Below are 27,914 nucleotides of genomic sequence, written 5' to 3'. Positions count from 1 at the left end.
CCCCTTAACTTGGCCCTTCTGAGGGCATTCCCCAAGAAGCAGATAATAAACTCATTTTAAAATTCAATCAGAAAGAGAAACAAAATCTCGTTTAAAGTATATGACTTAGAATCTTGATTAAAATATTAGACTTTAAAGGCAGAGGGCTATGTAGGTATTTTCAGGCCACTGCTTGAAGCATAATTCTACCTGAACCGTTGCTAGTATAGCCCTGTATTAAGACCTGAAATTAGAGCAAAGGCTGATGCTGTCAACAGATCATTTTTTTTTCCCCCAATACAACCACAGAGGCCACTTGGCCTTGTGACCAACAGCCATACCCAGGCCGCATGGCTGCTATCTGTGACTTAAACAAGTACCAAAGCACATTCATTTCACAGCACAAAAAAGTTGGCCCTTCCTGACTGAAAAAAAAATTATACCTCAGGCACTGTTCACCAAAAATATAGAGAACCAAAGCCTGGTACTGGTCTGATATTGTCCTTACAGAGTAGCAGTGGAGTAATATTAATCAATCTACCCCCAAAAACAACTTACAGTTAAATACATTACGAATTGAGAGCTTAACATATCAAAAGTTCAGAAATATCATACCGCTTCAAAAGAGTCACAGCCTATCAGTATAAAGGAAGAATATAAAACTATTTTATTGACCACTGTTCACCAGTATTTACAATAAAGTAAACAATATACAGTCTGATAACATTCAAATTACTACAAAGTTAGTTTTCACCTGGTCTTCTTGGGACCAAGTGATCCCAAATACTAAAAAGAATGATTCTACAGGTTTTAAGGGCTAGGTTTGGGTAAAGAAGATACATGCACATCAATAGTATAGAAGACTACAAAACATCTGTGAGCTTGTTTAGACATTCATTATGATTCGGTAATAACTATGGAAGTTTATGAATGTTTTATAAAAGCTTTTACCTAATATGGAGGAAGTAGTAGTATCAAATGCTCTCTCATGATAAATGAAACAAGTTGCAGAAAGCTTTTATTTACTTGCTGTTGATGCAAAACACACTACTACAAAAAAATATCAAATTTGAATCCTGTTAGAATGTATGTTTCTCACATTGCTAATAAATCAAATTTCAGGTTTTAATATTCATATATATAAAAAAGCAATGCAAACAATTATTGTGCTTCATCTTCTGGGCACGAATGCCAAGTTAGTCGCTCTTCATAAAAAGCGATTACAATCTGAGGACACTTCACGTTAGCTTCTTTGGCCAGCACCAGATCTGCCTCATCAGAGTCTTTCCTGATGTAGGAGAGGGGGATTTAAGAAAATGCGTAATTATTAATTCAGTAACTTATTTTCATACCAGGGTACTTTAAATTATTTTAACAACAACGGGTTTCAGGAAGCATACATATTCATAGAAACTTAGCAGCTCTTTATGCATCATAAAATTCTGAAGAGTATTGGCAAGAAATCAGTTTTCAGTATTTCTTTCACAACAGCTATCAATAATTTCCATGCTAATGGCAAGATTTCATAGCCATACCTTCTTCCCCTTCTCATGGTTTTCCTATTTTAAGGAAAATGCTGTTCAAAGGCAACCATTCATACTGTTACCAATTGCAGTACGTAATGAAGTAAGTAAAACTTTGCTAATTTTACTTTTAAAGCATAATCAAAACTTCAAATTCAAAGTGAAACTTTTAACACACAGTAGCATCAGTCTTAAGAGGTGCTATTTACATCCAAATTGTATTAAATGTTTATGCAAGTAACTTGCTGCATTTTATACTGCTATTCCTGGTGCTGTCTTGGGGTAGCAAAAAAAACATTCCAATCTGACATGCTTCAGGCTCCTTTTTAAAGTGTATGCTGATTTTACAAATCAGCCTTGTGCTTACGTACTTACATCTACGCTTGTTGCTTACAATCAGTTATGGAAAAACTAACCAATTGCAACTGGACTAGACAAAAATATGCTCCTTTTTAATGTTTTCTTTTGCGTTTTATTCTGCCAACTATCCCTACAGAAATTTGAAGTCATGATCCACATTTTCCAACTCTGAGTTCCACATACTAAAGAGAATTTGAAGAGTCAGAAGGGAAGCAGAATCTTCCAATGCACTGATCTTCAACAGTCCAGGTACACTGTATGACAAACCGATTCTCTGGAAACCACTCAGTTTGACACCATTCAAAAAACCACGTCTTTCTCAAAGGCTGTTGAAAACCATCATTCTTATCATCCCCACCACCTTAAGAAATCTGCCCCCCAGCAAATGCTAATTCAATCTCTTATATTCTCAACACTGGAAAAAAAATTACCCTACTTATTCACTGCAGAAAGACAAGTCTTCTGCCAACACATTAGCTAATGGCACTGTTTTCCCCCTACCCTCCCAACACCACGAACTCCCACCATCACTTTTTCCCTGTTATAGGCCCATAATGGCAAACTCCTCCTTCACATTGTTTCTTCATCACAATTTCAGCTTCCTCCACTAGTTGCTTCCAACTTTCTATCCGCATGATTGCATGCAAAACAGTAGGCACTATGTTTGATTCAAAGGTTGGCTATCCAGCAGCTAGATTCTGCTTATGTAAAAGCGGAGTTCGGCCTGCCATTCCCTCAGCAAGAACACTACCGAGATCCATCTTTTCCATACAAATACCATTTTCTCCATATTTTATCTGAATTTCCCGTTCAAATTTCTATTTCTGTAAAACTGAACCAAAAGAACCTAAAGTCATTTTGGTTCTGGACGAAAGGAGGAGTAAGTACTGAGTGATTGCACAAGTTTTGTTTTTTCTAAGAACGCAAGGTTAATAAGCAGACCACCAGCATCTGCCTGCTGAAATGAAGTTTTTTTTTTTTTTTTTTTTTTTTAAACCAGCTAAGTGCAACTGCCTGCCCTCCTGTAATACAGACCCGAACTATGGATGGACGACTCACCATTTCATGAGGAACATAAGCTCTCCGCTGCTATCCGTAGCCCCAATTATCCGCTCAGGATCAAGACCCCTTGCAAACCCTCTTGGCTTATCAACCTATTGAGCAAGTTAGAAGATCATTATCTACTTCAAGATAAAATTGTATTTTGGCTTTAGAGCTAGATACATGCATTTGTCTGCATGCGTAACAGAACAAAACAAAATACAGCCTTACATAATTACAAAAGCTATGATTACATATAATAATTGCCTGAAGATGACATTTTTTTTTCTCATGACTGGTCTTCAGATCAAATCGTTCAGATGCAGAGCAAGAATAAAGGAATTCTACATCAATGTTTCTAGCAGTTATTTCTGAACGCTCAATAGATGAAACAAGCAATCTAAAATCCTTATAGTAGACAAAAAGACAAGGATGGCTATGAAAAGCAACAAAACGGGCAAAGCCAAAACGCAGTCCTGGCAGTGGGAAGAACCTATCCTTTTCAGCAGAACAGACTTGGGTACTTAGCTTGGCTTAAGCCAACTGTGCAACTGCACCCACAGGGAATACCTCAACTCCTCTTGGCTCACTGAGATCACACCCGTGGTTCAGAATATTACGACTGTTTCCTTTATTATTTCCTCTAGTTTCACAACATCCTTTTCAGACAGTGACCACTACTGCACCAGGTCAAGCCACACAACTGACTTTAAATACTCCAAATAATATTTTGTTTTCTGTACGTCAGTATTCCTTCTGATGCCTTTGAACACCACCCATTTTTGACAGCGCACATCCAACAGCTGTCTTCAGTAAACCACTGCCATTGCCAACCAGCTTCAATTCAAATTTCTACAGTTTGAAAGCTTAGAGAGGAAAATGGGAACTACTGAACACACTTTAATACATGTGTTATTTTGCACTTACTAGCACTAAACTTACCATGTTCATTCATTTAAACTGTAGGCGAAACCCAAACCTTTATGTGTAAAGGTAGGTTTTCTTCAGTCACCCTTTCTACACTTTCTCCACCATCAAGTCCAGCATAATCTAAATGATTGCCTGGTCTTCACATTTTGCCATCTTCCCACTTACCTATTTAATCATGTGCTTAATCATACAAAAGCCAGAACAGAACTTCACCTTGTTCCATTCATGAGCACTTTGCTCCAATACAAACTGACCCACTTCCCACTGTTTGTCAGTAACTCTCAACCAGTCTTACTTTTAATTATTCAACAAGCATCAGGGGACAACGTCAGAACTTCTGGTCATATAGAGGAATGTCAAGCACTCATCTTTTACCCACTATTTTGACAGTGTCATTGACCCCTATGTATCATTACAATTTCCAACAACTGTTCCAGATACTGTGCAATTTTTACAGTTTTAAACCCACGTTTGTTTCCAATTCTCCAAGTCACAATAGAATTTTGGGGGCAAGGGATTCGATAGATAGGAAGAGACACAGGAGAAACAAAGCTTAGCGCACAAACATATACTTACAGAATCACGTTTTTTCTTTGATTTACTATCATCAGATTCGCTATCTGACAAAGATTTCCTTTTGGCACCATCTGTTTTTTCTTTACCAGCTTTCTGAGAGTTCAGAAAAGCTTCAATTAGCTCTGGACAATCTAAGTTTTCTTCAGGTTCCCACGTGTTGTCAGCACTGAAACATACACACATTTATATAAAACTAGGAAAAGAAGAGAAACATAAAGCTAGCCACATGGCTCACCTTAAGTAAGTCATTTTTTTCTCATTACGTAAGTCATCTTTCTTAAGCCTAAGGATGCCTCTCTCATCATCTTTCACAACCTTCACATATTGAACATTTGACGACTGAAAGAAGTAAGTTCTGCTAGTGTGAAGAATATTATTCAACTCTTCTTAAACTCAAGGTACAGAATAAGCAGCTCTGTTAAGTCCTTTGATCTTGGCGGGAGCTCAGACATTCAACTCTCAACCTACCAAAACCTACCCACTGAATTAAACTGACTCCCCTCCTGGTTCCCCTAAAGACTGTCCCTTCTATGTACCAGAAATGCTCTCAAAAGCAGTCTCTGAGCACTGAGCTTAACTGTATCTCCCTTCTTTCGTTGACTACAGATAGCAAAGCTCCAGGTCTAGGGCTGGCTACTGCAAATGCTCCAGTGAGCATGTACTCCATTAAATAATTGTTTAAGTTGCCCATGAACATTTCCTACAACAATTAAGCACTTCACCAGAAATCCTCATGTATAAATACTGACACAGTACTACAGCACAAACAAGGTGTCAACACATTTTTTTCAGTTACTAAAACATATTTTTACAACTTTAAACCAGACCCCTGCATACTAAACACACCGCTGTTTATGCACTCATCTTTGCACAGATTTCAGGTGACAGAATTGCAGAAAGTTGCAATGCAACTGCTTTGCGAGACACACAACAATAAGGTAGCTGCACATGTAACTACTTATGTTCAAACGCTAGGTTATATAAACATGCGATGCATCCCCTTGTTTCAGCTGGTAAAGCACAGTTGTGCTTATACAAGGTCTGGGAAAGAGACTGACAGGTACCTTTCGGGTATGTCTAATTAAGGCAACCATGCCAGAGAATTCCTTTTGTAAATTCATCTAATTCGAGAGAAGTTCAAAAAAGTAAACAATAAGCACAGTATCTGCCTTGAATGCACTACTTCAGAGCTGCCTACAGTTTGAATCCCTGCAAAATTTATTTCTCAGAAATAACATTCGTTCCATCCCATGTATAAGTATACCTATATTATGACAACTGTCAGTCTAGCTTACCTTGATAGATATTGACACAAGCTAAATCAAAGAACAATGGCAAAAGAATGATCACCGAAGACTTAGTAGGAACCTTGGAGCATTTTTACGAAGCATGAACACTAGGCTAGATATCGTCTATTTTATTTTCATACTTGACTGCCCCACTTGAATACATGTTTATGGATGCCCTCCCCTTTCCACTCTTTAAAACGCAACCCCCACCATCCAACACCCCCATCCACGCAGTTATTTCAAACAGATGGTTAGTATTTAGCATTGTATCAGAAAAAAATACCGGGGAATGCCTTACTCTGTAAAGCCTTTCCATTTCAAGTAGTATTCCACCTTTCCATTCACAACACGTCTGTCCAGGACTTTCTCCACAACAAATTCTTCAGGCTCTGCCTCTTCAACTTTTTTACCTTTGCCATTTTGTTTCTTTCCCATTTTGTGCTACAAAAGAAATTCACATTGTCATTATTCATTCTCCTGCTTTTACACAGTTACTTCACTGGCCAAATCCAACTTTGGTCAACAAACAGCAAGGAATGGTGTACTTATTCACACTATAGCCAGAAGCTCAGACTCCTTTCACGTTAGTGCATGAGGTCGGGTAACCTGAGCAAGACATGTTAATATTTTGGGTTTTCTTCAGTCACTTAACAAGATACCCAACACTTAACAGTTTTTATAAAGGTGAAATATTTTGTCCATACAATCAGTGCCTCCACTCCCCTTATAAATTTCATTCCCAGTGCTACATGCTTGAAATTTTATAAAGCTTCTGTAAGTTAACTCTACGCCTGTGAAAGGGCAGAGGGCAAGAAACAGCGTAAGGCAGAGTAAAGAAAAGTTATAAGGGAATTGTGAAAATGCATAAAACGGAAAGGGGATGCTACTCAAAATAAAAAGTGGTTACTACGTTTTCCAAAAAAAGGAGAAGCTGATGGGAGCAAAGTTTATGATGTAGTGCTACTATAAACAAAGTATTCAATAATGAGTGATAATTATTGAACAGGGTGCATGCTCCAGGATGCATGCTAGGAGCATTCAACTACTGCAGTCCTTTCTCATTCTTAGCCACGCACCGATGTAACTTACATTCAGGTGTCACAAAGGTGCAAAACTTTAAGACAGCTACACTTAAAGTACAGCACTTAACACGTAAATGAAGTTTTGCTAACTTAAAAAACTTTTAAGTGTTTTAAGTTTACATTTGATACTTAAAATAATATTCTTCAAGTTCTTAAAATAAATATTACATCCACATCATCCTCAAGGCATTCCCAGTTTAATAAGGCACAATTTAATAGTTATAGAAGGACACATTTCAGAATTTCCTTGTTTGCAGTCTTGAAAAGGTTGGAACAGGTCTGTAACCTTGTCATATCACATTTCTGGAGCATTAACAGACCAAGAACAGTTTGGTTGCCATTTTGGATTGCTCCTTATAGGGAAATTGTTAAAATGGCAGCCATAAATTAACGGGAGCATTATTAAGCTCCAAAAAAACTATATAGTCATGCAGCACCCTAAATGAGAACTACTTCCTCACTAATGCACTTCCATGATTTTTGCTTGTTTGTTTCTGATGTGTAGGATCACTGATGTTTATGGCATTTTTCTAGCCTTCTCTAGAATTAACGTGGGTTAGTTTGCGAATACTGTGAAGCGATTTTGAAACTAATTTTTTAGGCTTTGCAGAATTCTGTCTTGATGTGGTGAAAGGCAGAAAAAAATATCGGTTAGGCGCAAAGAAAACTGTCTTCTTTTTGTAAACTGAAGAAGCTGATTCTGTCTTTCCAAAGCCTACTCTTTGTGCTCTTCCTTTTTTTGTAATCAATTTTTCCTCTCCCTCCCCAAAATACCTTTACTCTGGTTAGCAACCCATAAACTGAAGGTGCAAACAACAAAGTAAGGCAAGGAAAAGGTTCGAGTTTCCCTTTCAAACAGCAGTTTTCTGTATACAACTTGTGTGACACTTGTTTTGATTTGGGAGTATAGAAGGGATTATTTAAAACAGAGCATGTATTTCCAATTAGATTTTAACTGCCTGCATACTCCAGGTGTATTTCGGAACACAGTATTCATGTCTGAGAAGCGTCAACTCAACCACACTGGCTTTTTTTTTTTTTGCCTGCACATGAAAAAAGAACGCAAGACCAAAATTAAATAAAAGCATGAATATGCCCAACTCATCTAAGAAGGCAGCTTATTTCAAGAAATTAAAGTATTAAAAAGAGAAATGGGTAGAGATGAAGAAAACAGCAACAAAAAAAAGGCAGGAAAAAAAGTGACACAGACTCACTATAGCATGGTATTATCATACTAATTATTGGCAATGAAGCAAGCAGGCTACAGGTAGAACATCTCAATCTGTGTTCCCTGTTGGACTGAAATTCTCTAATTCAGTGGAAGACCGTTTTCTAATGTTGTTTTCAGCTTCACTCATTCTTGTCACTTAAATGGTTTGGACCTCTGTATGAAAGTAACCTCTTTATTTCTGAAAACTTTTAAAGACTTTAAGTATCTGTATAATCTTCCATAGAAGAAAATGAACATTACGGATCTGCTTTTTTTTTTCCTTGAAGTTCAGTAAGCAAAAGCAACGTCAAGGGTACGTTGCTTTTCGTTTTATACATTAGGGGTTTAATTACATCTTCTGAACAGCACTACTTTCCGAACTCTTCTTGAGCCTTTCCAACATAGTAAATAATATCTAACTGCAGCGCCTGGAGAAATATTGAACGTTCATTAAAGAACTCTAAGTTCTGAGATTATACAAGCCCATGTAAATCTCAGCTAACAGGTGAGTGCACTAGCTGACTCAAAAGGTACAAATGTCCAAGAGAGCCCTGAAGAGTCCCTTCTTTAGGGTGCCCTGTTTTGAGACTTAACTTGGGCATTTAACCACTGGATACTCATCTGTGGCGCATTTCCCACTCTGCATTCAGAAGTTACGTGTGCCAGATACAGATGTTCCTCAGTGGATAATCGCTCTTTCTTTGAGGGGCAATATTAGAACGCTGACATGACATTGTGGTGAAGTGTTTCAAGATACGAGAGGTAACAAAATCAGAATTACGGTTCCAGAGCTGAGCTATCCCCTAATATATGTAAGTTTTGCATGAACTACAAAATGAAGCAGAATTAGTTACGGTTCCCATGGGAACCATAACTGATTTTCCTGACCTGTGCAGCAAAACCCTGAACAACATCAAAATATTAAAAATACTGCATTCACAGACTCTTCCCCATCCCTGATGCACCTCCTCCCTGGGCTGGCTAACCACTACACTTCCTCAAATTAGGGAAAAGCGGGCAATCAATTACTGACATAAAGTTCAGACATTCATCTTGATGAAATCCTTACAGCTGTTTTTTATCATATCATGTAAAGCAAGCACCGCGCTGCACTGTGAAGCCATGAGTTGATGCAAGTTTTTAACGTGCCTCAATCTGGGTCAATTAGCAACCATTTTAGGAAATTTAAGAACAGGCCTTTTGAGCGCATTGCAAGTCAGTTGTTCTGCTACCCAAATGGTGATTTGTGTATATGCATTCTTCCTTAGCTCCCTGCCTCAAGCAACCTTGGATGCATCTCATGCTCAATTTTTTCAGTTCTTTCACATGCATGTATCTATGCATATATACATAAAATAACTAATTAAATGGCAATTAAATCAACTTTTGCAACCAACTGCCCTTAAAAGTTCGTATTTTAACATCAAGCAAAGCTTTACAGGACTTGAGATCCATGAATGCATCATTAAAAAGGTCCAGGAGGGGTTGGCATCTGATAATCTCTGCTCCTATGAAATTCAAAGAAACTGTTATTTGTTAACAATCATTTAAGAGGGCATCTTAACTACACCACATCATTTCCCAATAGTTATTTTTCTTCTGTAAGGACTGCCTTTTCTCAGACAATTAGTTTTTCCTGAATAAACTAGAAGAAATTAAACAAATACATTGCTTTCATTTCATTTTTACATATACGATAAATTACATGGTATCCTGAAAGGAGGCTAAAAAAATCCTTAGTGTTTTCTACTGTAGGACACATGAAATTGTGCAGAGCCTTTTTTTTTTTTTTTTGTCTTTTTCCCAATGCATCTCTGCAGAAATGGCAGATTTGTTAAAGCCAAAGATAATGTCCTTTCTAGTAGCCTTACTTTCTGGATCTGAATTTTTGGTCAGAACAATGCTGGGGAGGGGAGATGTGGATGTATCTTTTAAATGGAGATGCCAAGTTATAAGTTTGAAGAAAAATATGTTGATTAAATCCTTACATACTTTAGGTGTGCATGAACTTACCAATGTAGTTTTATTGGAGGCCATTTTTATTGCAGACTTGCAGAGCTTTTACTAGAAAAATGCATGACAATTAAAAGGAAGTTTACATTACTCAAAGAAAGGCATCCCAATACAAGCATGGTCCTTGTTCCAACCCCCATGTATTCATTGCATATAACATTTCTAACACGGATTAAATCCAGAACAAAAAGTAGATTACTACTTTGTCCGGCATAACCCAGCAACACACTTTTACCTAGCCAGGATAATTGACACTGACAAAGTGGTACATATGGTTGAAAAAAGGCTTTTCCCAAGGCCTACTAAGGCACAGAGATGTTTCTAGGGAAAAGGGGGAGGACCATCAGGGATGCTTATTTCCTTAAACCCAATGGAACTAGAGTTCAGATTCTAGCAGTTAATTAAAACACATACTTGGATGTGTTAACTGTGAATCTGGTGGGGAGCAGCTACACATCTGCAGTGTAACAGAGTCACCCATCACTCCTACGTGGTAGTGAGTCCTGATGAGCAAGTATTTTTCTTAATGCAACTGTAACGTTGCCTTCTGATTCTCAGGATTACAAGAATTCAGGTCCTACGCCAAAATTAGCTCAGCTAAGGTGTACAGATTTAACCTGGGCAGATTTAACCTGTGTCGACCACAATCCATCCCCTTTTCCACGGCATTTCTCATTACCGGCCACCTCTTTCAGCGTGCATTGTCCCTGCCCCACTGCCAACTATTAAACTTAAGAATTCCACATAAGCCAGGGCAAGGCAAAAGAGAGAAGTCCTCCGAGGCCAGCCAAGCCCCCCGGGCTCCCCAATCCCGCCCCGTTCTCCTCCGGCAGGCCCGGGGGCGGTAGGAGCAGGGCCCTCCGGGGGCCCCGGCGCAGCGGGGCTCGCCTCGTCCCCGTTTGAAAGGAAGGAGAAAAGGGGGGGGGGGGGGGGGGGAAGGGGAAGAGCCAACAGCGCTAACGGAGAGGAAAATAAATAAATAATAACAATTAAAAAAAAAAAAAAAAGGAAAATAGCGTGTGTGGAGGGTGCTGCACCCCGGGGGCCCCCCCACCCCACCCCGCCACGTTTCCCCCGGCCGGAGGCTGTTGGCGGAGGCCGGGCTGCGGAGGCCGCCCCTCGGCGCTGGCGGGCTCCGGCTTTGTCTTCCCGGCGCCCCCCTTCTTCCTCCTCCTCCTCCTCGTCCCCCCCGCCCCGCTCCTTCCTGCCTCCCCCGCGGCACAGCCCGCGGGGCCGCCCCCCTGCCTCCCCCTCCCCAAGGCCTGCCGCGGATCCCGCCGAAAGGGAAAAAAAAAATATATATATATATAAAAATAAATATAAAATAAAAAAGGGAGGGGGGGGGGAGAAAGCGGGGTGCCGGCCCCGAGGCGGGGGGCCGCGGAGGGGAGGGGAAGGGGGGGAGCTGAAGGATACAGACTTCAATGGTGCTCGGCCGCGCCGCTCCCCCGTCTCCTCGCGGCTCTCGCCCTGCGCGCACTGAGCGGCGGCGGCGGCAGCGACATCCGAGGGGGCTGGGGCGGGGGGCGGAGGGAAGGCGGGGGGGGGGGGGGGAAGGGAGGGCGGCAGCGGCAACAGCAGCAGCAGGAGGAGGAGGAGGAGGAGGAGGAGGAGGAGGGGAGCGGCGGCGCAGGGCGGGCGCGGCGGCGGTCGGGGCTGGGCTGGGCGAGCAGTGCGCGCCGGCGGCTGACGGGGCAGAGCGCACGCCGCCGCCTCCGCGCCAGCTGCGAGCTCCTACCGTCGTCGCCGCCGGCACAGGAGGGGGGCCAAGACGTCTCTCCAACGGGGGGCGAGCGCAGGACCGCGCCAGGCGTCCAAAAGAAGGAAGATGCCTCGCGGCGACAGGGAGAGCGACTGGGTGAGCGGCGCGGGGCGGCCGCCGCCGCCATTTTGGCCGGCGCCGTGAGGGAGGCGAGGAGGGCGGCGGGGCCCTGAGGAGCGGCTCGGGGGGCACCGGCGGCGGCTCCCGGGGGTCTGTTGGCTGAGGGGGGAGGAGGAGGAGGAGGAGGAGGAAGCGGGGGGCGGCCGCAGCGCCATACCGGCACTCACCCTTTGTCGCGGGGCGTGTGGGGAGGCAGGGAGGGGAGGGAGCGGCCCGGCGCGCCCCCCCGCTGCGCTCTCCCGGGCCGGTACCGCTTCTTCCCGCCCGGCCGTGAGGGGAAGGGGCCACGCTACCGGCACTGTGGGGGGTAAAACAGCGTTATAGCCCCCTGCGGCTAATTATAGCCCCCCGCCCTGAGGTGTAGCGCTTCGGTAATTTCCGGAGGAGGGGGGGGCACGCGGTGCCGAGCCGGTTCGGAGCCGCTCGGGCGCGTCTCGCGTGTCTCTTCCGCCGTCGGAAATTGCCGAGCGGGCTGCGCGGTCTATGGGCGCTGCGGCGTTTTCTCTCCGGAAATTGCCGAGCGGCCGTCTGGCCCGCTTCGGAGAGTTCCGGAAATTGCCGAAGCGAGGCGAATGGTCTCCCGGCCGCGCTTCGGCTCTTTCCGGCGGGTGCCGAAGCGGATGAGCTCGGCGACGACGGCTCCTTCGGCTCATTCCGGAGGCGGTCATTCCTAGCGGAGCCGATGACTTTTTATTACGTGATAAAAACACAGAGGGGCGTTACACAGAAACACTGCCCCTTCGGAGATATCTAAGCTCCAGATCCGAGCTTTTTTTTATTTATTTTTTAAACCGAGCCATCGGAAGGCAGGAGGAGGAGGAGGGCGCTAGCAGTGCGCGGAGCTCGATTTCAAATTACGTAACAGCTCAGGCGGCCATTTCTGACGGGTTGCGCGGTGCTCCCGGGCAGGAACGCCGACACCATGAAGAACATGGTACGTGGGCAGGGCGGCGAGCGGCTCCTCAGGAGGACGGCTCCTCAGGAGGGCACCGAGCGAACCTCCCCGGGACGAGGGGGGGCTCGGAGCGGAGCGGAGCTCCCGCAGCGGGGGGAGCGTTAGCGGCGAGGAAGGTTCTGGAAGCGGCCGTTGGTGCTGCCACGCAGCCCTCAGAGGAGGAGGAGGCGGCAGTGGATCTGCGGGCGGGCGGCGGGCTCGGGAATTTGGCGGTGGCTCCCGGCCCGGCCGCGGGGGCTGGTCAGGGAGCGAGGCGCGGCCGGGCCGCGGTGGCGCCGCTAAGAAATGGCGGCGCGAGGGGGAGGGGGAAAATGGCGGCGGGAGGCCGGGGGGGGGGGGTGGGCTGCGGTGCTCGGGTGTTTGCGGAGCGGGGAGCGGCTCCTGCGGGCTCTCCCCCCACATAGATCCGCAGCGGTGGGTTTCGCCGCCGCCCCAGGGGTTCATCTGGGGTCGGCGTTGCCGCAGTCCTTCCCTTTTTCCCTGCTCGCCTTCCCGCCGCACCGCCGTGGCTGCGGGCGGCGGCAGCTGCCGGGCGCCATTTTGCTCGCCCCGCTGCGGGGCCCTGCCGGTCTGGGCGCCGCCACATGGCGGAGCCGCCGCCGGGGCTGCGGGGGGAGCCGGCCTGCGGGACCGCGGGGATCTGCTCCCTTAAGGGGGGCAGCGGGGCTACTGCCTGGGCTGAAGAGACGGGAGAGCCTTCCTCCTTAGGGCCTGCCGGCCTTTTGGCGGGCTTGGCCATTAGCTGTTGCGAGATCCCACCCACCTCTCGCCGTTAACCATTTTGGTTACTCGAGCTTCCAGCTCCGCAGAGCTCTGCGGACAGCTCGGCGTGTTTATGCATGCCTTACTACTACGTGAAATGCATCTTATTGCTCTGATGGTCAATTTTCCAGTAAAGGCTTCACGTTTTTCCAGTTCTGTGAAGCGTCGATTTAAGGCTACGAAAGAAGGTTTAACACAAACTCTAATTAAGATGCCAAGGAGTTCATAACATTTTCTCTCTCGTTCTGTTCCTGCCACAGCATGTACTATGGAAACTTCTAAGGAGGTCTTTCTTCCAGCTTTTATACTGGGGGGTGTGGGAAATGGGTAATGGGTTGTGGTGTTCTGTTTTTTTTTTTTTTTTAAAACAACTCAGTGCTTTCATCGAGATTCTGAGAGGGACTGGCTTAATTAAACTTTGTATCAGGGATGTTACCGGTTCAGTGTAAATTTAGGATTATCAAAGATTGCTGGACCCTAGTGGGAGTTTAATCCCAGATTGTAGTCAGAGCCTCCTAAAACTGATACGGTTAAGACAGTCCCTCTCCATTGAGCGGCTGTGCGTGTGTATGAGCGGAACAGCGTGTTTAGGATATTGTCGCACAGAGATTTCATTTAAGAAGCAGTGAATTTCCTTTTTGCCATGTTCAGATGTGTGTGTTCAGATGTTGCTTCAGGTACAGCATGTGCTCTATGACAGATGTATGAATTCTTAGAAACTTCCCAGTGTTTTGCTACTCTGTTTAATGTTTATGAGTAATGCATGGTATATGTTTGCCTTTTAAAAAGTGAGTGTAGTTGTTACAGTCATCTCAAAGATGGCATTACTTTTTGAAGCTATTGAATTACTATTTTTAAAAGTAACTAATATTTATTGGAAGAATCACTGTGCCTTCTAAATTTGCCTGATTTTCACGTTTTTGTATCCTAGTTTTGTTATTAGACATAAAGGAATTGATTTTATAGGGAAAAGTGTCTCTTGTGGGCCTAGGAAACTATAAAGTAGTCCCTAATCTTCAAGCAGTGGTACTGGAGCAATTTAAAGAGAGGTTTTCTGGCAGTTAGTTGCGGGTTTTTTGGCATTTTAAGCAATCATTGCTTAAAATTTCTCTGCTAGTCTGCTCAAGCGAGAAATGATGGTGTGACTTAAGTCCGAGTGTGGTATGCAGCATGCTTTCCTTTATTCCATTTAGGAGATGATATGAAAGCATGGGTTTGTTGCTTTAAAACTCAATCCGATCTAATTTTAGTCATCTGCACAGTGAGGAGATACTGCTAGCTTCCTGTGTGTTTCTTAGAAGAAAAAATACTTGGAATCTGCTGTTGGATGTCGTGCTTTTAAGTGATACTGAAATAAAATCTTCTCAAATGCAATAGTTAATTGGAGGGGGAAAAATGGATTTTATAACAGTTGAGTTCCGTGTCAGCTGGTAATAGGCCAATAACAAAAACTGATCGGATGTTGTCTCTAGTAATTGTGTTGTTCCATGTTACGTGTTTTTACATCATGCCTACCTTTAACAACCTCAGAAACCATGTTGGTCTTCCTGTGGGCTGGCTTAATGCTTTTGAAAGCATTTGTACACTGCACTTTTTTTTTGCTTTCTAGATGTTACTTTAAAAAAAAAAAGGCAAATGTTCTTCATTTTTAGAGTGACCAACCAGTATGAAGCTGACATAATCTTTGCATTTGAGTTCTTTTGGGATTAAACCTGGCAGGACAGTTGACTCTTATCAAACAAGATGATGAAATTATTATGTTCTGTGAAAGGGGGTTAATATTCGGTGCTTTTTTTTTTTTTTTTTTTAGTTTGGTATTTGACGTGTGGACTAGTGAAATCTATGATGCAGTGGTATTCTTGCTTACAGTGATGTGCTATCTTCTTAGTATATTTTTTAGAGGGTTGGAAGGTTGACATTTTGTGTTACAATATTGCATACAAAATAGTAAACGTAATACCTTGTGATTGGTCTTGGGCTTTTTTAAATGACATAATTGTCATTGTAGGTAGTTCTGCTGAATAAGTTCAATGAAAATTGCTCTGAAAAGTAATAGTCTTTTATTGAAAACATACTTTGTACCCAAAAGGGAAATGTAATGTTTCCACTTAGTTGTGATATCCCTGATGTTGAGAGGGAATGCAGTTAGCACTAACTCTGGTTCAGAATGCAAAATACATTTTACAGGTGGTCTAGCTTCCTTCATTTTAATAATTAATGAGGGGATATGAATCAGTGACCCATTGGAGAACATATTTAGCCATATTTATTCATATTTGTTAATGCTTTGGTTAAATAGTATCCATGTGCAATAATTTGAGCCATAATGATTTTTAAAAATGAATGCTATCTGGAATAAAAAGAGGCAGTTCAAATGGATTTATGTTATTTCTAATGAGGGCGCTTTGGTACTTCGGAGCGTTTTTTTCTGCAATGGGGTTTTAAAAGGTGTCTGATACCGGTCTTTGAGAGGACTTTTCTCCTGGAAATATTTAAATTTGGCCCTTCGTTTTTAATATTTGGAGGGAGAGATGGGAAGAGAAGCACATTATTAAGATCTGTTTCATAAAGTTGGACCCAGAGAATTGTGTAAATGGCTTAATTTCTTGAATACTGGTAGAACGCTTTGAAGAGCCGAACCTAATTTTGAGAAAGGTCTCTTAGTGAAAGTTTTTGACTTCTAAGAAAGTCTTACTTACTGTCTGATTATGCTGGTGCAGGGCAAGTATTGTAAATTATATTAATGTAATCATTTTTTCTGTGATAGAGGGAAAAGGAGCAGTTCCGCAAGCTGTTCATTGGCGGCTTAAGCTTTGAAACAACAGAGGAAAGCTTGAGGAATTACTACGAGCAATGGGGCAAGCTTACAGATTGCGTGGTAAGTTTGGCATATTAATGCACAACAGTGACATGGAATGTGTAGAAATTGTAAAAATGGGGAGTTGTTTTTTGAACAGCTTAACAAAGAGAGCGTGCAGTTTTCTTCAGTGTACATACAGTTGGTTCATACGTAACAGCGTATCAAAGCTTTGTGCAGGTTTCCTCTTGCAAAGTGTGCTGGTAAAATTAGCAAGCATTCACAATCTGTTTTTTGTAAAATCATTATCTTCAACCACTTGTTACGACTGTTCAAAATGCACTTCAAGCGATGACACTGAAGTTAATTAGGGAGTACACAGAGCATGATTGCATCTGCAACAGTGTGATCTGTAACCTTTGGTAGAAAGCTGATACCATGGTAAGCAGCCCCATGAACCTGGGGGAGGATGGCTTTCTGCAGCCTGGGATCTTCTGTATGTTTATTTCTTCTATTGCAGAAGTCGTTCCACTGAATTTGTTCAGGAAGCTGTAAATCCATATTTCATGAGCCAATTTTTAAGCGTGCTCTTCAGGGAGGTTGGAAGAAATGCTTGATTTTAGAGAAAGCAAATATAAATCTAAACACGCATCGCTGCTGTGGGGTTTTTGTTGGCAGTGTTTCTGAGTTACTGGTAGAGAATTAGTGATGTTCTGAATTTCTGTGATGCTAAGGAGTGCTGCTTGTGTCCTTGATAGCTTGCTGCTTCATATATAATTGTATTTTGAAACAAAGAAATACTCGAATTAGGTTTGTATGTTTTCTCCAAATATTGTTACTCTTAGGCTTCACATGAGACATGTAGATGTGGTTTAAACTTGTTCATTGTTTTTAGGTAATGAGGGATCCTGCAAGCAAAAGATCAAGGGGGTTTGGTTTTGTAACATTCTCCTCAATGGCTGAAGTTGATGCAGCCATGGCTGCAAGACCTCACACGATTGATGGAAGGGTGGTGGAGCCTAAGAGAGCTGTGGCTAGAGAGGTAAATATGGTTTTGAAAGCAGATATTTGTGCTTTGAGAAATGAACCTCTGTTTTGGTCAGATTAGGTACGCTTCATTCTTACTTGAAATTGTCTGGGCTTATGTACTCTTCGTTAAAGGGTGTGGCTAGGGCACCGTTCCCATGCTTTTGGTTTGTTAATTGACTATATTACATAAACCTCTATTATTATAGTAAATTCTTAGTTATTTTGGTTATGAATCATGTCTGCAAGGGATGCAACTGGGGCCTGGAAAGTATTGTTAGCTGAAACGTGTTGAATGTAATTATGCAAATTCCAAACCAACTCTTCGCTGGAATGGTTACTGTTACTACATCTCAAATTAATGAGCTCCTGTCAGTCTTCTGGGTATTTTTCAAAGGTGACTGAAGTGACCAAAAATAGAGAGCATAGTGCTGAAATTATTTATTTTTTTTTCCTTCCCAGGGGTAGTGTTCAAAATCAACCTAGGGACTACTCACATTTTTGCTTCAGGCATATTTGGTTTTAAACTCCAGGCTATAAATTAGGTGGGTGCACAGGAAAGCAGCATAGCATACCTGTAGGCTTTTCAGCTGGGTTACTGGGGCACAGAAATACTTCAGGAGCAAGTACAGATTTTAGGTGACTTCTGTTTGCTGCCTTGTCAGAGCTCTGGGAGGATTTAACCAGTTCACGCATAATATTTGAACCATTTTTTTAATGTATTTCGATTGATGAACTGGAATTGAATGAAGTGCCCCATAGGTCAGGGAAAATGGAAACAACCACAACCATTACTATTATTAGCGATTCCAGTTTTCTTTACATTCCCTGAAGAATGCAGGGTTAATTAGTATTTGGGAAATCATAATTAAAGCAGTGTATGTACATACTGTTCATACGCATAAAGCTGTTAACAAGCTTTAGGGCTGTCACACTTACCTACTGCAGTGGCTTGAACATCATGCTCAAAACAAAACGTTTTTTTCCTTTTTAATTCTATTGTTTTTTAAAGCAATGTGAGGAGTTGTGTATTTGTATTTTGAAGAGGCTAAAGAGCATGACTGTACTTGCTGTAGTTGAAGCTTTGTTGAAATGTGGAATGTGGGCTTCACTGCTGATGGAGAGGTGGACAGAGGAATCTGGTGCACTTCCATTTTAATTAAACTAGAGCACGATTTTTAATTTTCGGTTAGTGGATGCCTTCAGTTCTTTCAAGTAGTTGGTTGCACATTTTTCTCTCAGTCTACTTAAAGGCCTTTTATTTACCTTTAGGCATTTAATAGCACTTGAATGTGTGTCTTCATCAGGGTGTTTAAAACTTCCATGCAGGTTGGGGGAGTAAAAGCATTGCCTTCCACCCTACAAAGAGGTTTTAGGGACATATACTGTAAGAGAGCAACGTCAGTGTCTGAAAGTTTTAGTTTATTAGTATTGCATGCCTGAAATCCCGGCAAAATAGCAATTGAAAAAATGGCCTTTCTTTGTGGTAATTTGGAGTATTTTTGTAACAGGAATCTGGAAAACCTGGTGCTCATGTCACTGTGAAAAAACTATTTGTTGGTGGTATTAAAGAGGACACCGAAGAGCACCACCTTCGTGACTACTTTGAGGAATATGGAAAAATTGACACTATTGAAATCATTACTGACAGACAGTCTGGTAAAAAGAGAGGGTTTGGATTTGTTACATTTGATGACCATGATCCTGTGGATAAAATCGTATGTGAGTAATCTTAACGTCACTGTTCCATCTGATAACGTTTACAGTCACGGTAATTGTGTGAAGCTAAGTTTTTAAGTGCATGAATATTTGCCGTGCCATAGTTCTGCTGAGTTGGGTGGGAACACGTATTTTAAATAATTAGTGGATTCTTTGTTTAAATATATTTTTGGTATTCAGGGTTTTAAAACGATTAGATGAAAAGTGTGTGGATTAATTTGGAAATTACTTCATTTTTGGTAGTTGGCAATTCTTGTTTGTTTCCAGATGAGTATTTCAGTGCTCATCATATTTTATTTCTTGTGGTTACAGTGCAGAAGTATCACACCATCAATGGCCATAATGCAGAAGTAAGGAAAGCTCTCTCTAGACAGGAAATGCAGGAAGTTCAGAACTCTAGGAGCGGGAGAGGAGGTATGTGCAAGTAACGCTTAGTGCTTTATAGTTCATTTTTGTGTTCGCTTCCTGTGATTTCACTGCTTTAAAACTTTCAACTGTTAATAGGGAACTTTGGTTTTGGTGATGCACGTGGAGGTGGTGGCAACTTTGGTCCGGGGCCTGGCAGCAATTTCAGAGGGGGAGCCGGTAAGACAGGCATGTTTGTAGCACTTTTTTTCTCATTTACACCATCCTTCAGGTTTTGGGTAACTTTGTAAGCTACTTCTGTTTACTTTAAATGCAGCTATAACTGCTAAAGTGTTGTGTTTTTTTTTAATTTTTATTTTTTTAAATAACTTGCAGACCTCTTGCATAGTATGCAAATTGACTATGTGGCTATTGATGTAACTCAAGCGATCTAATTTTTAAAGCATTTTATTAAATGCCAAAATTAACGTAAACTCAATGATTCTGCTAAGGAATTTAGAGACTTCTTGTCTGTAATCATATGCAGCACTCATGAGCTTTATGGTGGAGGGGTTCTTTCTTGAACACGGAAATGATGTGAAAGCTAACTGGATGTATGCTATGTCCAAAGTGAACTCAGTACTTTATAAATGCAAGAGGTAAAGGAATGATTAGATGAGGTGTTTCACATACATTTTTCTAAACCAAGTGCTTGTGAGATTTGGTTCTTAAGGTCATAGGGGTTGGATAACAAAAGAATTCACTTAAATTCACCTGTACCAAATGATCTTTTTTTCTTCCTCCAATAGATGGATATGGGAGTGGCCGTGGATTTGGTGATGGGTATAATGGATATGGTGGGGGACCTGGAGGTTAGTTTACTTCTGTTGTGGGGTTTTGTTTTTGCCTTTTTTTTTTTTTTTTCAATTTTACTCTTTTTCTTCATTCTGAAATGCTTATACATTCACTTACTATTCATGTAAAACTTATTTCAATTGCCAAAGCTATTTTGTTGGCTTTAAGAAGCACACCTAGTTGTTGGCTCACACTATAACCATATGGTTTTGCCATATAAAGATGCATCTTGATGACTATGTATGCCCTTTTCTTTAGAATGGCAGCATTTCTTAAATTGTCTGGAAAAAAGAGATTCAAGTCTCTTCATCGATGCTTTTAGGCAGTCTGACTAGCGGGTTTTATTCACAATTCAGTTAGGGTGGGAGTTGGATATGTGCCTTCATAAAACTACCACCCTTTTCTTCCTCTGTAGACTTGTAAACAGAAACATATCCTCCATTTAGAATCGGGTTGCCTTCTACACTGAAAAGTTTATTTTAAAGGATTGTATTGTCATAGGTGGCAACTTCGGTGGCAGTCCTGGTTACGGAGGAGGAAGAGGAGGATACGGTGGAGGAGGACCTGGATATGGCAACCAGGGTGGGGGCTATGGAGGTGGTTATGACAACTATGGAGGAGGTAACCTACTGGCTTGAAAGGATAGAGTGTTTCAGTTGTAAATTAGTGCAAGTTGCTTGAGATTTGCGAGGTGTGTGGGTGGGGTTAGCAAGATCAACTTTCCAAACAGTGTAAAAAAAAAAAAAAAAAAAAAAAGCTAATTTCATATGCTGTTAGAATCATTGAATGATCTTGTGTTTTCTTTAAATGTATAATAATGAGGTAATTCCATGCGTGTTTTAGCTTATCTGGGCATTTCTACTCTCTTGTGTTGATAATGCAGGCAATTACGGAAGTGGAAACTACAATGATTTTGGAAACTACAACCAGCAGCCATCCAATTATGGTCCAATGAAGAGTGGAAATTTTGGTGGCAGCAGGAACATGGGGGGACCATATGGTGGAGGTATTGTTTATGTCCTGACGTGCCTTCCAGCCAAACAGAGTGGGCAAGCTCTGGCTCTTTGGGGAGGTGGGAGGGAAGACTGATGGGTAAAAATAGCTAGATTCAACAACAAACAGATGCACAATACCTGTGTTTGTTCTGTGTAGTATGTGAGTTGGCTACAATTTTTTATTGTTCTTGGGAGTGCAAAGCATGTACTGGGGAAAATGCATCCCTCTCCCTCCCCAACTATTACAACATGTCTTACAGATACCGATCTGTAAAGATCTGTAGGAAAACTTTATCTTTGCTTTTATTGGATACTCTTCATGGTCTACTCTATACTCCAGTTAACGTCCACCAAACTTCCTGAGATTTTTCCCATTTCCCTTTTGTTTTAGTGCCACTTCTTTTCTGTCACTTCCTGCTTTCAGTTGTCTAAATGTTATTTAATATGGTGTATAAAGCCTGTGAAATGGAAACTGAAAGAAGAAACCCTTTCTTGGTCTCAAGACAGTATAGGGCATCAAATTACATGTGGCCCTGCTGAATCTTCTAAGATTACAACACGTGGCAGTTTTTTGGTGATAGTAAGATGCAGACAGTGAAATGTTAAAATCTGTGTTGGATATCTCTGGAAGTAAATTGGATGCTAATCTTGATAGAGTGATCAGAAGCATTTTTGATTTGAGAAGCGTACAGATGTAACTCTTCTGTTGCTTGTTTTCCTGTAATTGCAGGAAACTATGGTCCAGGGGGCAGTGGAGGAAGTGGTGGATATGGAGGGAGGAGCCGTTATTGAGCTTCTGCAAGCTTGCCATGGGTAAGTATGTTTTTAAGTGCTAAAATTGCAGTGATTCGTGAGAGTAGCTGCAGGAGTTAAAAGCTTTTTAGGATATTATCTTTCCTTTAAAAAATGGTTAGATGAATAATTTCATAACCTATTTTTTTTACTCTTTACTTCTGTTGAAACAGGCTTCACTGTATAAATAGGAGAGGATGAGAGCCCAGAGGTAACAGAACAGCTTCAGGTTATCGAAATAACAATGTTAAGGAAACACTTATCTCAGTCATGCATAAATATGCAGTGATATGGCAGAAGACACCAGAGCAGATGCAGAGAGCCATTTTGTGAATGGATTTGGATTATTTAATAACATTACCTTACTGTGGAGGAAGGATTGTAAAAATGCCTTTGAGACAGTTTCTTAGCTTTTTAATTGTTGTTTCTTTCTAGTGGTCTTTGTAAGTGTAGAAGCATTCCTTTGATAATGTTAAATTTGTAAGTTTCAGGTGACATGTGAAACCTTTTTTAAGATTTTTCTCAAAGTTTTGAAAAGCTATTAGCCAGGATCATGGTGTAATAAGACATAACGTTTTCCTTTTAAAAATTTAAGTGCGTGTGTAGAGTTAAGAAGCTGTTGTACATTTATGATTTAATAAAATAATTCTAAAGGAAATATTGTGTAATTTTAGATTTTTTTTTTAATATTGTAAAATAAGGCAAGGAGTGGGTAGTATAAGGTCCCACAAATAATATAAAGCTATTGTTGTACATGTAAAATTAAATGCTGGTCAGAAAAAAAGTATGTTGTCTGTAAATGATCAGATTTAAATATCTAGATAACTTAAGGGATATCTCTGCAAGGAGAAACACGTTTTTAGATCTTTTAGATGCTGCTTCTTCAATGGCAAGGAAAGGAAATATCCCCAGCGAGGTACTCTTCCAGGGACACAGGTCTAGTACAAGAGAACTCTTGAAAACGTCACTAAGTTCAGCCAGTCTTAAAAAGCTGCGCTGTATTTCTGCAAAGCTTTAACTACGGTAGTGTTATAAGGATGCCAACGAAGGCTGAGGGTGTAGAGCAAACTAGTTCTAAGCATCAGTTAAACTTCTTTAGGTAAGATCTTATTTACTTTTTCCTTTCTTAATGTTCCAAAAATGAGAAACTAATTTTATATGACAGTATTCTTTCAGTATAGTGATTATCATTATGTAGTTTAACATAGCAATAAATTGAGTTAACAATTACCAACTGAAGAGAAATTTGTGAATCCTGTTTTCTTGTATTATTAAATTTTTTACAAACAAATTTTTGTTAATTTCAGCTACTTAACATATTTTTTTCCTACTGGAATCTAGCTATGATATGAACCCTGGACAAGCATAGACTGCTGCCACTGTACTCTGCTACAGTTGAACAAATGAGACCTGCAAGTGTCCATTAGTAAAGCTTTGCAAGGGTTCCATCCCTGGTGTTGGTAGTTAAAATGGTAGGTCACAAGTTAATTAAATCATACAACTTTATTTTTGCATCCTGCAACATTTTATTTTTCTTGGGAGTCTATGCATTATGGTGGTTGCAAGGTAATGCAATGAAGGTAGCTCTGTGCTGTTGAAAATGAACTATGTTGTTATGTGTCTTGTCTACTGTAATCTGTTTTATATAACACATTTCATCCTGAAGGTTCCCAAGTAACTTTAGACTGTTTACGTGTAAGGAAAAAAATTGCACCACAGAATACATCTGCCTCTGTGAAGGAATGTGTCGTCCATTCTTATAGCAACTGCATAAGCAGTTCTTTAGGAGGGGAAGTGAAAACTTCAAATGAAACTGCAGGTGGTATTTTATGAGTGTATAATGTAATTACTTAATCTGGAATTTGGCTAGAATGATGAGGTTTCCACCATTTTTTATAGTTCTTGCAGCTAATAAACCTTAGTGCCAAATTCAGTCAGCCTTACTCGCAATTGCATTCGATGTTTGCTCCTCAAATTAATGAAAACTCACCAACTAATGAGTTATTCAGAGTATGGGTGGCATACTCTATTAGATCTGTTTTTTAAATTAAAATCAACAAAACCCACCAAGAAAAAACAACAATAACAAAAAAAAATGCCCGCACCCTAACTTCAAAGTTCCATTGCCTTTGACAGGCTACTACCTACTGAAGAACGTGGACTCAGCTAACAAAAGTCCTGTTCCTTTTGTGTTAGACACACCAGTGAACTGCTTATTACTTTTTTAAAAAAAAATGGCTGAAGTTCCCCTATTGGTAATTTGGTTTAGACATATGTGATAAACATCTTCAGATACACTTTTTTTTTCTTTGGCAGGAAGGTGCCATGCTGCAGGTAACTAATGAAGAAGTGGTCAACCACAGAAACGCTTCAAGAAATAAGAAATTCTGTATCATCAGAAAATAGTTGTTTTTGCTGCCTTCATTAAAAAAAACCTAGAGGTTAAATGAATACTGATAAAATATCACAATTAGTACAGCTCCCTGTAATGCTGGGTTTTTTAAATGATAGTAATAATTGTCTTGTAAACCTTTCGAATAAAATCCAGATTCGGTAGGAGAAACAAATTACTAATGTTAAAATAGCAAACATTCTGTGAGTTGAAGGTTTAACTACATATTTTTATAACTTTCATAGCTTTAAAATAAAGTATTTTTATACCAAAATAGTTCTAGTGTAATGCTTAATAAAACTTAGTGTGTGTCTAACATTAAATAATGTTGATGTGCAGCTTTTAGACCTTCCATGATTTGAAACACGCCATTTTGAGGTGGGTTTAAAAACCACGTTAACTTGGCAAGTGTATGCACAGAACTTGTACCTCTGAACACAGGCACCTGTTCTCTGTTGGGAGAAACAGTGCTACACATGAAACATGCTGATTATTTTTTGCTTTTGGACAAAATTGCTTTAAAATAGCTATGTTTTTTATCATTTTTTAAAAATATCTCCTCCTTCCTGTTAATGAAACTAACCACAAGACAGTTCATCAAAATGTGTTAGGACAATAACTTTATCCTTCTTACCTATAAAGAGCTTTTAGCATCAATAGTGAAAGACGGAATGGAAAAAAGAGTTCCTGCTGTACCAGAACTGTATTACTGATAGCTGCATCTTCTGAAAAAAACAAGCATGAGCTTGGGAGAGCTCCGGTTGGGAATGTATTGCTTACATAATTTATTCTAAACTTGAAATGTATATGCTTAATATTAGTAAAACCGTGACGTCTTTAACCTTCTTTATATAACTCAGAAGTACTACTTAATGATTCAAAAATATTTTTTGTATGTTTTTTAAGTTGAAATTTGAAATACTTGCATAGGTGACCAGTGGGCTGCAACGGAAGCAGAAAATGAAGACATTCAAAATCTGCTTTATTTTGCTCTTTCCAGCAGAATGAGTTGACCAGTTGATTAGGAATTTGCCTTCTTTCCTGGAACTTAGATTCTAGTTAATGGAAGTTTTCTTTACAGTTGACAAGTCCACATTCAGATCACATAACTGAAAAAGTACTTCAAAGGGTATTCTTTCTGTTTGATGTGTATGCTTTTTCAATAGGTTTGCAACAAGGTTCCAAAGTTCCTTAATTATGTATGTTACATTTTCCACGTGAATGTTTTAATTTCCATCTACTGGGAATGGGCATTAACTCTAGGGGGTAGTAGCATGCAAAAACTAAGTTACTGGATGTCTGAAGTCTTGAAAGCTTGGAGCATTTGAGTAAGTTTCCTGTTGTCTTACTGTTAAACTTCTTTGATTTCTTTTTCTTGGTGCATAACAGTTAAAGCAAATGAAAATCGGTGTTTTGCTGATGAGTTCAGTGAGACGTGTCATCGAGTCGACCTAATACAGCTAGCATTTCTGAATAAAAACTGAATTGGTCAATTACTGCTCCTTAATTTTTAGATAATGTGTGTTTTTTCTTTTTAATTTACCTCCCTCTGTGGACTCACCTTTACTTTGAAAATGGAAAGTAATGTTGCTGTTTGGTATGTTGAAATACTTTAAGAAAACTGAAAATCAGGTTGTCAGTTGTAGCCACAGCTTGCCAAAGCAAACCTTTGCCGCAAATAAGTTGAACATGCAAGACAATGTAACTTGTTGGTAACCATTGTTGGGGTGGGGGGGTTGATAAAAATGCAACATTACATGATTGAAGCAAGCTGGACTTGGCATGTATAAAAAGTGATGGTGAAAAGAGGTTAATACTGGTTAATTCCACCCACGCAGACTTTGTGATCTCAGTTATTTACAATGAAAATTGAATTTCATTCACAGTCCCTGCTACTTGAATTTTAAGTGTTGTGTTGAAAATTGTTTAGAAAATGTGAGAAATCTTTCTTGATACTGTAAAATTAGTAGGGATGGAACTCCGTCGTGTAGGGAAGAAGATCACATTCTTTTAGTCTTGATTAACATACATATTTTCTGGGGGATGAAATATTACTGGGGGCTGGGGGAGGGGTTGTGAAACCAAACCCCCAAAAACACACGTGAATTTTAAACAGTGCTGTCAGCTGAGTTCATTTTTACAACTTGACCACATATGGGAAAGAGGATGATTAGCAGGGAACATAATGAAGCAGTACATCCATTCTCTGTTACCTCAGTGTTTTGATTCAGTTTCAAAGCAGAATGCATGAGGCAAGTGAAATCCTTTAAGTGTTGTTACTTTCTTTTTTTCCTTCTTTCTCTTGAAGGAGATGTCAGGTTCTCTTCTTGTTCATACAGTGACACTGGTAGAAATGCAAGGAGCTTCCCTGGGACCCCCCTCTCATGTCCTGTTGACCTGTTTTGCCAGAAGCCACACTGTCCCTTTCAACAGTTGTCCTCTTGCTTTGTAGCTAGGAGTGCCCATTTGCATTGCAGCAGGAGTTTGTGTTCACAGAGGTTATTCAAATCTATGTAACCAAGAACTAGTTAATTTATCAGCAGCAAAAATGAACAGTTGAAAGTGACTTGTCTGACACTGCTATGAACATACTGGGGCCTGTGTAGTTCACAAACATACTGTGTGACCTCCCATGCTGCTACCTTGTGTGAATAGGGTGACTTGTGGATAAGTTCTTTTAAAATTGCTCTTCCACTGAAGTTTTCACCAATGTGTTTTTTTTCTTCTCCTTTGCTTGCTCGCTCTTGGTCGGTATCTAGACATTCTTGTATGAAAATGAGTGGCCGATACATTTGATGGATTTCCCATAGCTATACTACATCACTGAAGTTGCAGTGGGTTTACAAGGTATACTACGGTAATCGAAAGCTTCACACGGTTGTGTGTCATCTTGGTCCTTGATTTATCTACAATAAATAGTTTTTCATTACAAAGCAGTGCTGTGTTGCCTCATTTATAGACCTCTACATACTCTGTCGTCAAGATTCTTGATACGGAAAACAAAGGAAGGCTCTGAGATAGGTCGTGTGTACTTTGGAACAAGTACCAAACTTTTCAAACTGACGAGCTGATATCGATGCATTGTCCTCTGTTTCCTCTCTGAAGTTTGTAACTCCTGTTTACCACACCTAAAACTACTCCTGTTTACCACACCTAAAACTAGATTGTAAGCTCTTTTGCAGAAACGGTCTTAATTTATAAGATTCATCTTCGGTTTTAAAAAAAAAGGTTTATTGAATAAAACAAAGATGTGAAGCTAAAGCTGCACTTTGTTGCAGTAATGGTAGCAGTCTTTCAACGTGTGTGCAATGTTGGAGCAGTAGGCTGTGTCCTGTGAGGGACTGTTTGCAGTATTCCTCTGTGTAAGTGTTTGGCCTTAGGTTTCGTAACG

General features: G+C 40.8%; 2 protein-coding genes across 35 annotated transcripts; one reads left to right on the top strand and one right to left on the bottom strand.

Moving 5' to 3' along the window:
- Window positions 1-623: 623 nt before the first annotated feature.
- CBX3 (chromobox 3) lies at window positions 624-12,233 on the bottom strand. Of its 6 annotated transcripts, none has more exons than XM_040549199.1 (7): window positions 12,053-12,233; window positions 10,004-10,054; window positions 9,430-9,498; window positions 5,997-6,139; window positions 4,410-4,575; window positions 2,922-3,016; window positions 624-1,267 (listed from the first exon to the last, which is right to left on the bottom strand). In XM_040549199.1, exons 2-7 carry the CDS (start codon window positions 10,025-10,027, stop codon window positions 1,141-1,143), a joined length of 624 nt encoding a protein of 207 aa, XP_040405133.1. In that variant the 5' UTR covers window positions 10,028-10,054; window positions 12,053-12,233; the 3' UTR covers window positions 624-1,140. The 6 variants fall into 6 exon arrangements, with proteins under 6 accessions (XP_040405133.1, XP_040405132.1, XP_040405135.1 ...); XM_040549198.1 differs by lacking the exon at window positions 12,053-12,233 and adding an exon at window positions 11,424-11,518; XM_040549201.1 differs by lacking the exon at window positions 9,430-9,498 and having other exon boundaries at window positions 12,053-12,224.
- On the top strand, window positions 11,602-24,797 carry HNRNPA2B1 (heterogeneous nuclear ribonucleoprotein A2/B1). 29 transcript variants are annotated; one of them, XR_005817437.1, is made up of 12 exons: window positions 11,604-11,861; window positions 16,370-16,480; window positions 17,295-17,441; window positions 18,937-19,147; window positions 19,457-19,558; window positions 19,649-19,729; window positions 20,299-20,361; window positions 20,846-20,965; window positions 21,228-21,350; window positions 22,070-22,152; window positions 23,473-23,603; window positions 24,448-24,797. XR_005817437.1 is itself a non-coding variant. In XM_040549178.1 (12 exons), the coding sequence occupies exons 2-11, from the start codon at window positions 13,871-13,873 to the stop codon at window positions 22,129-22,131; spliced, it is 1,047 nt and encodes a 348-aa protein (XP_040405112.1). In that variant the 5' UTR covers window positions 12,827-12,956; window positions 13,863-13,870; the 3' UTR covers window positions 22,132-22,152; window positions 22,305-22,780. The 29 variants fall into 29 exon arrangements, 23 of the variants coding, with proteins under 23 accessions (XP_040405108.1, XP_040405109.1, XP_040405106.1 ...); XR_005817436.1 differs by having other exon boundaries at window positions 19,649-19,738; XR_005817439.1 differs by lacking the exon at window positions 11,604-11,861 and adding an exon at window positions 12,434-12,819.
- The last annotated feature ends 3,117 nt before the right edge of the window (window positions 24,798-27,914 follow it).

This window comes from Cygnus olor, chromosome 2, assembly GCF_009769625.2.
Source record: "Cygnus olor isolate bCygOlo1 chromosome 2, bCygOlo1.pri.v2, whole genome shotgun sequence".
Lineage (NCBI taxonomy): Eukaryota > Metazoa > Chordata > Aves > Anseriformes > Anatidae > Cygnus > Cygnus olor.
The sequence above is the reverse complement of the archived record's forward strand: the minus strand, read 5'-3'. Positions and strand labels throughout refer to the sequence as shown.

What these genes read in the sequence shown, in the direction of transcription:
- CBX3 (XM_040549199.1), bottom strand. Translation starts at nt 10,027, where the DNA reads ATGGCCTCCAATAAAACTACATTG. An exon ending in CCTCCAATAAAACTACATTG is followed by an intron (nt 9,499 to 10,003) that starts GTAAGTTCATGC and finishes TGAATTTCATAG; the next exon opens with GAGCAGAGATTATCAGATGC. An exon ending in CTTATGTTCCTCATGAAATG is followed by an intron (nt 1,268 to 2,921) that starts GTGAGTCGTCCA and finishes CTCCTACATCAG; the next exon opens with GAAAGACTCTGATGAGGCAG.
- HNRNPA2B1 (XM_040549172.1), top strand. Translation starts at nt 11,832, where the DNA reads ATGCCTCGCGGCGACAGGGAGAGCGACTGG. An exon ending in AGAGAGCTGTGGCTAGAGAG is followed by an intron (nt 17,442 to 18,936) that starts GTAAATATGGTT and finishes TTTTTGTAACAG; the next exon opens with GAATCTGGAAAACCTGGTGC. An exon ending in GGGGGGACCATATGGTGGAG is followed by an intron (nt 21,351 to 22,069) that starts GTATTGTTTATG and finishes CTGTAATTGCAG; the next exon opens with GAAACTATGGTCCAGGGGGC.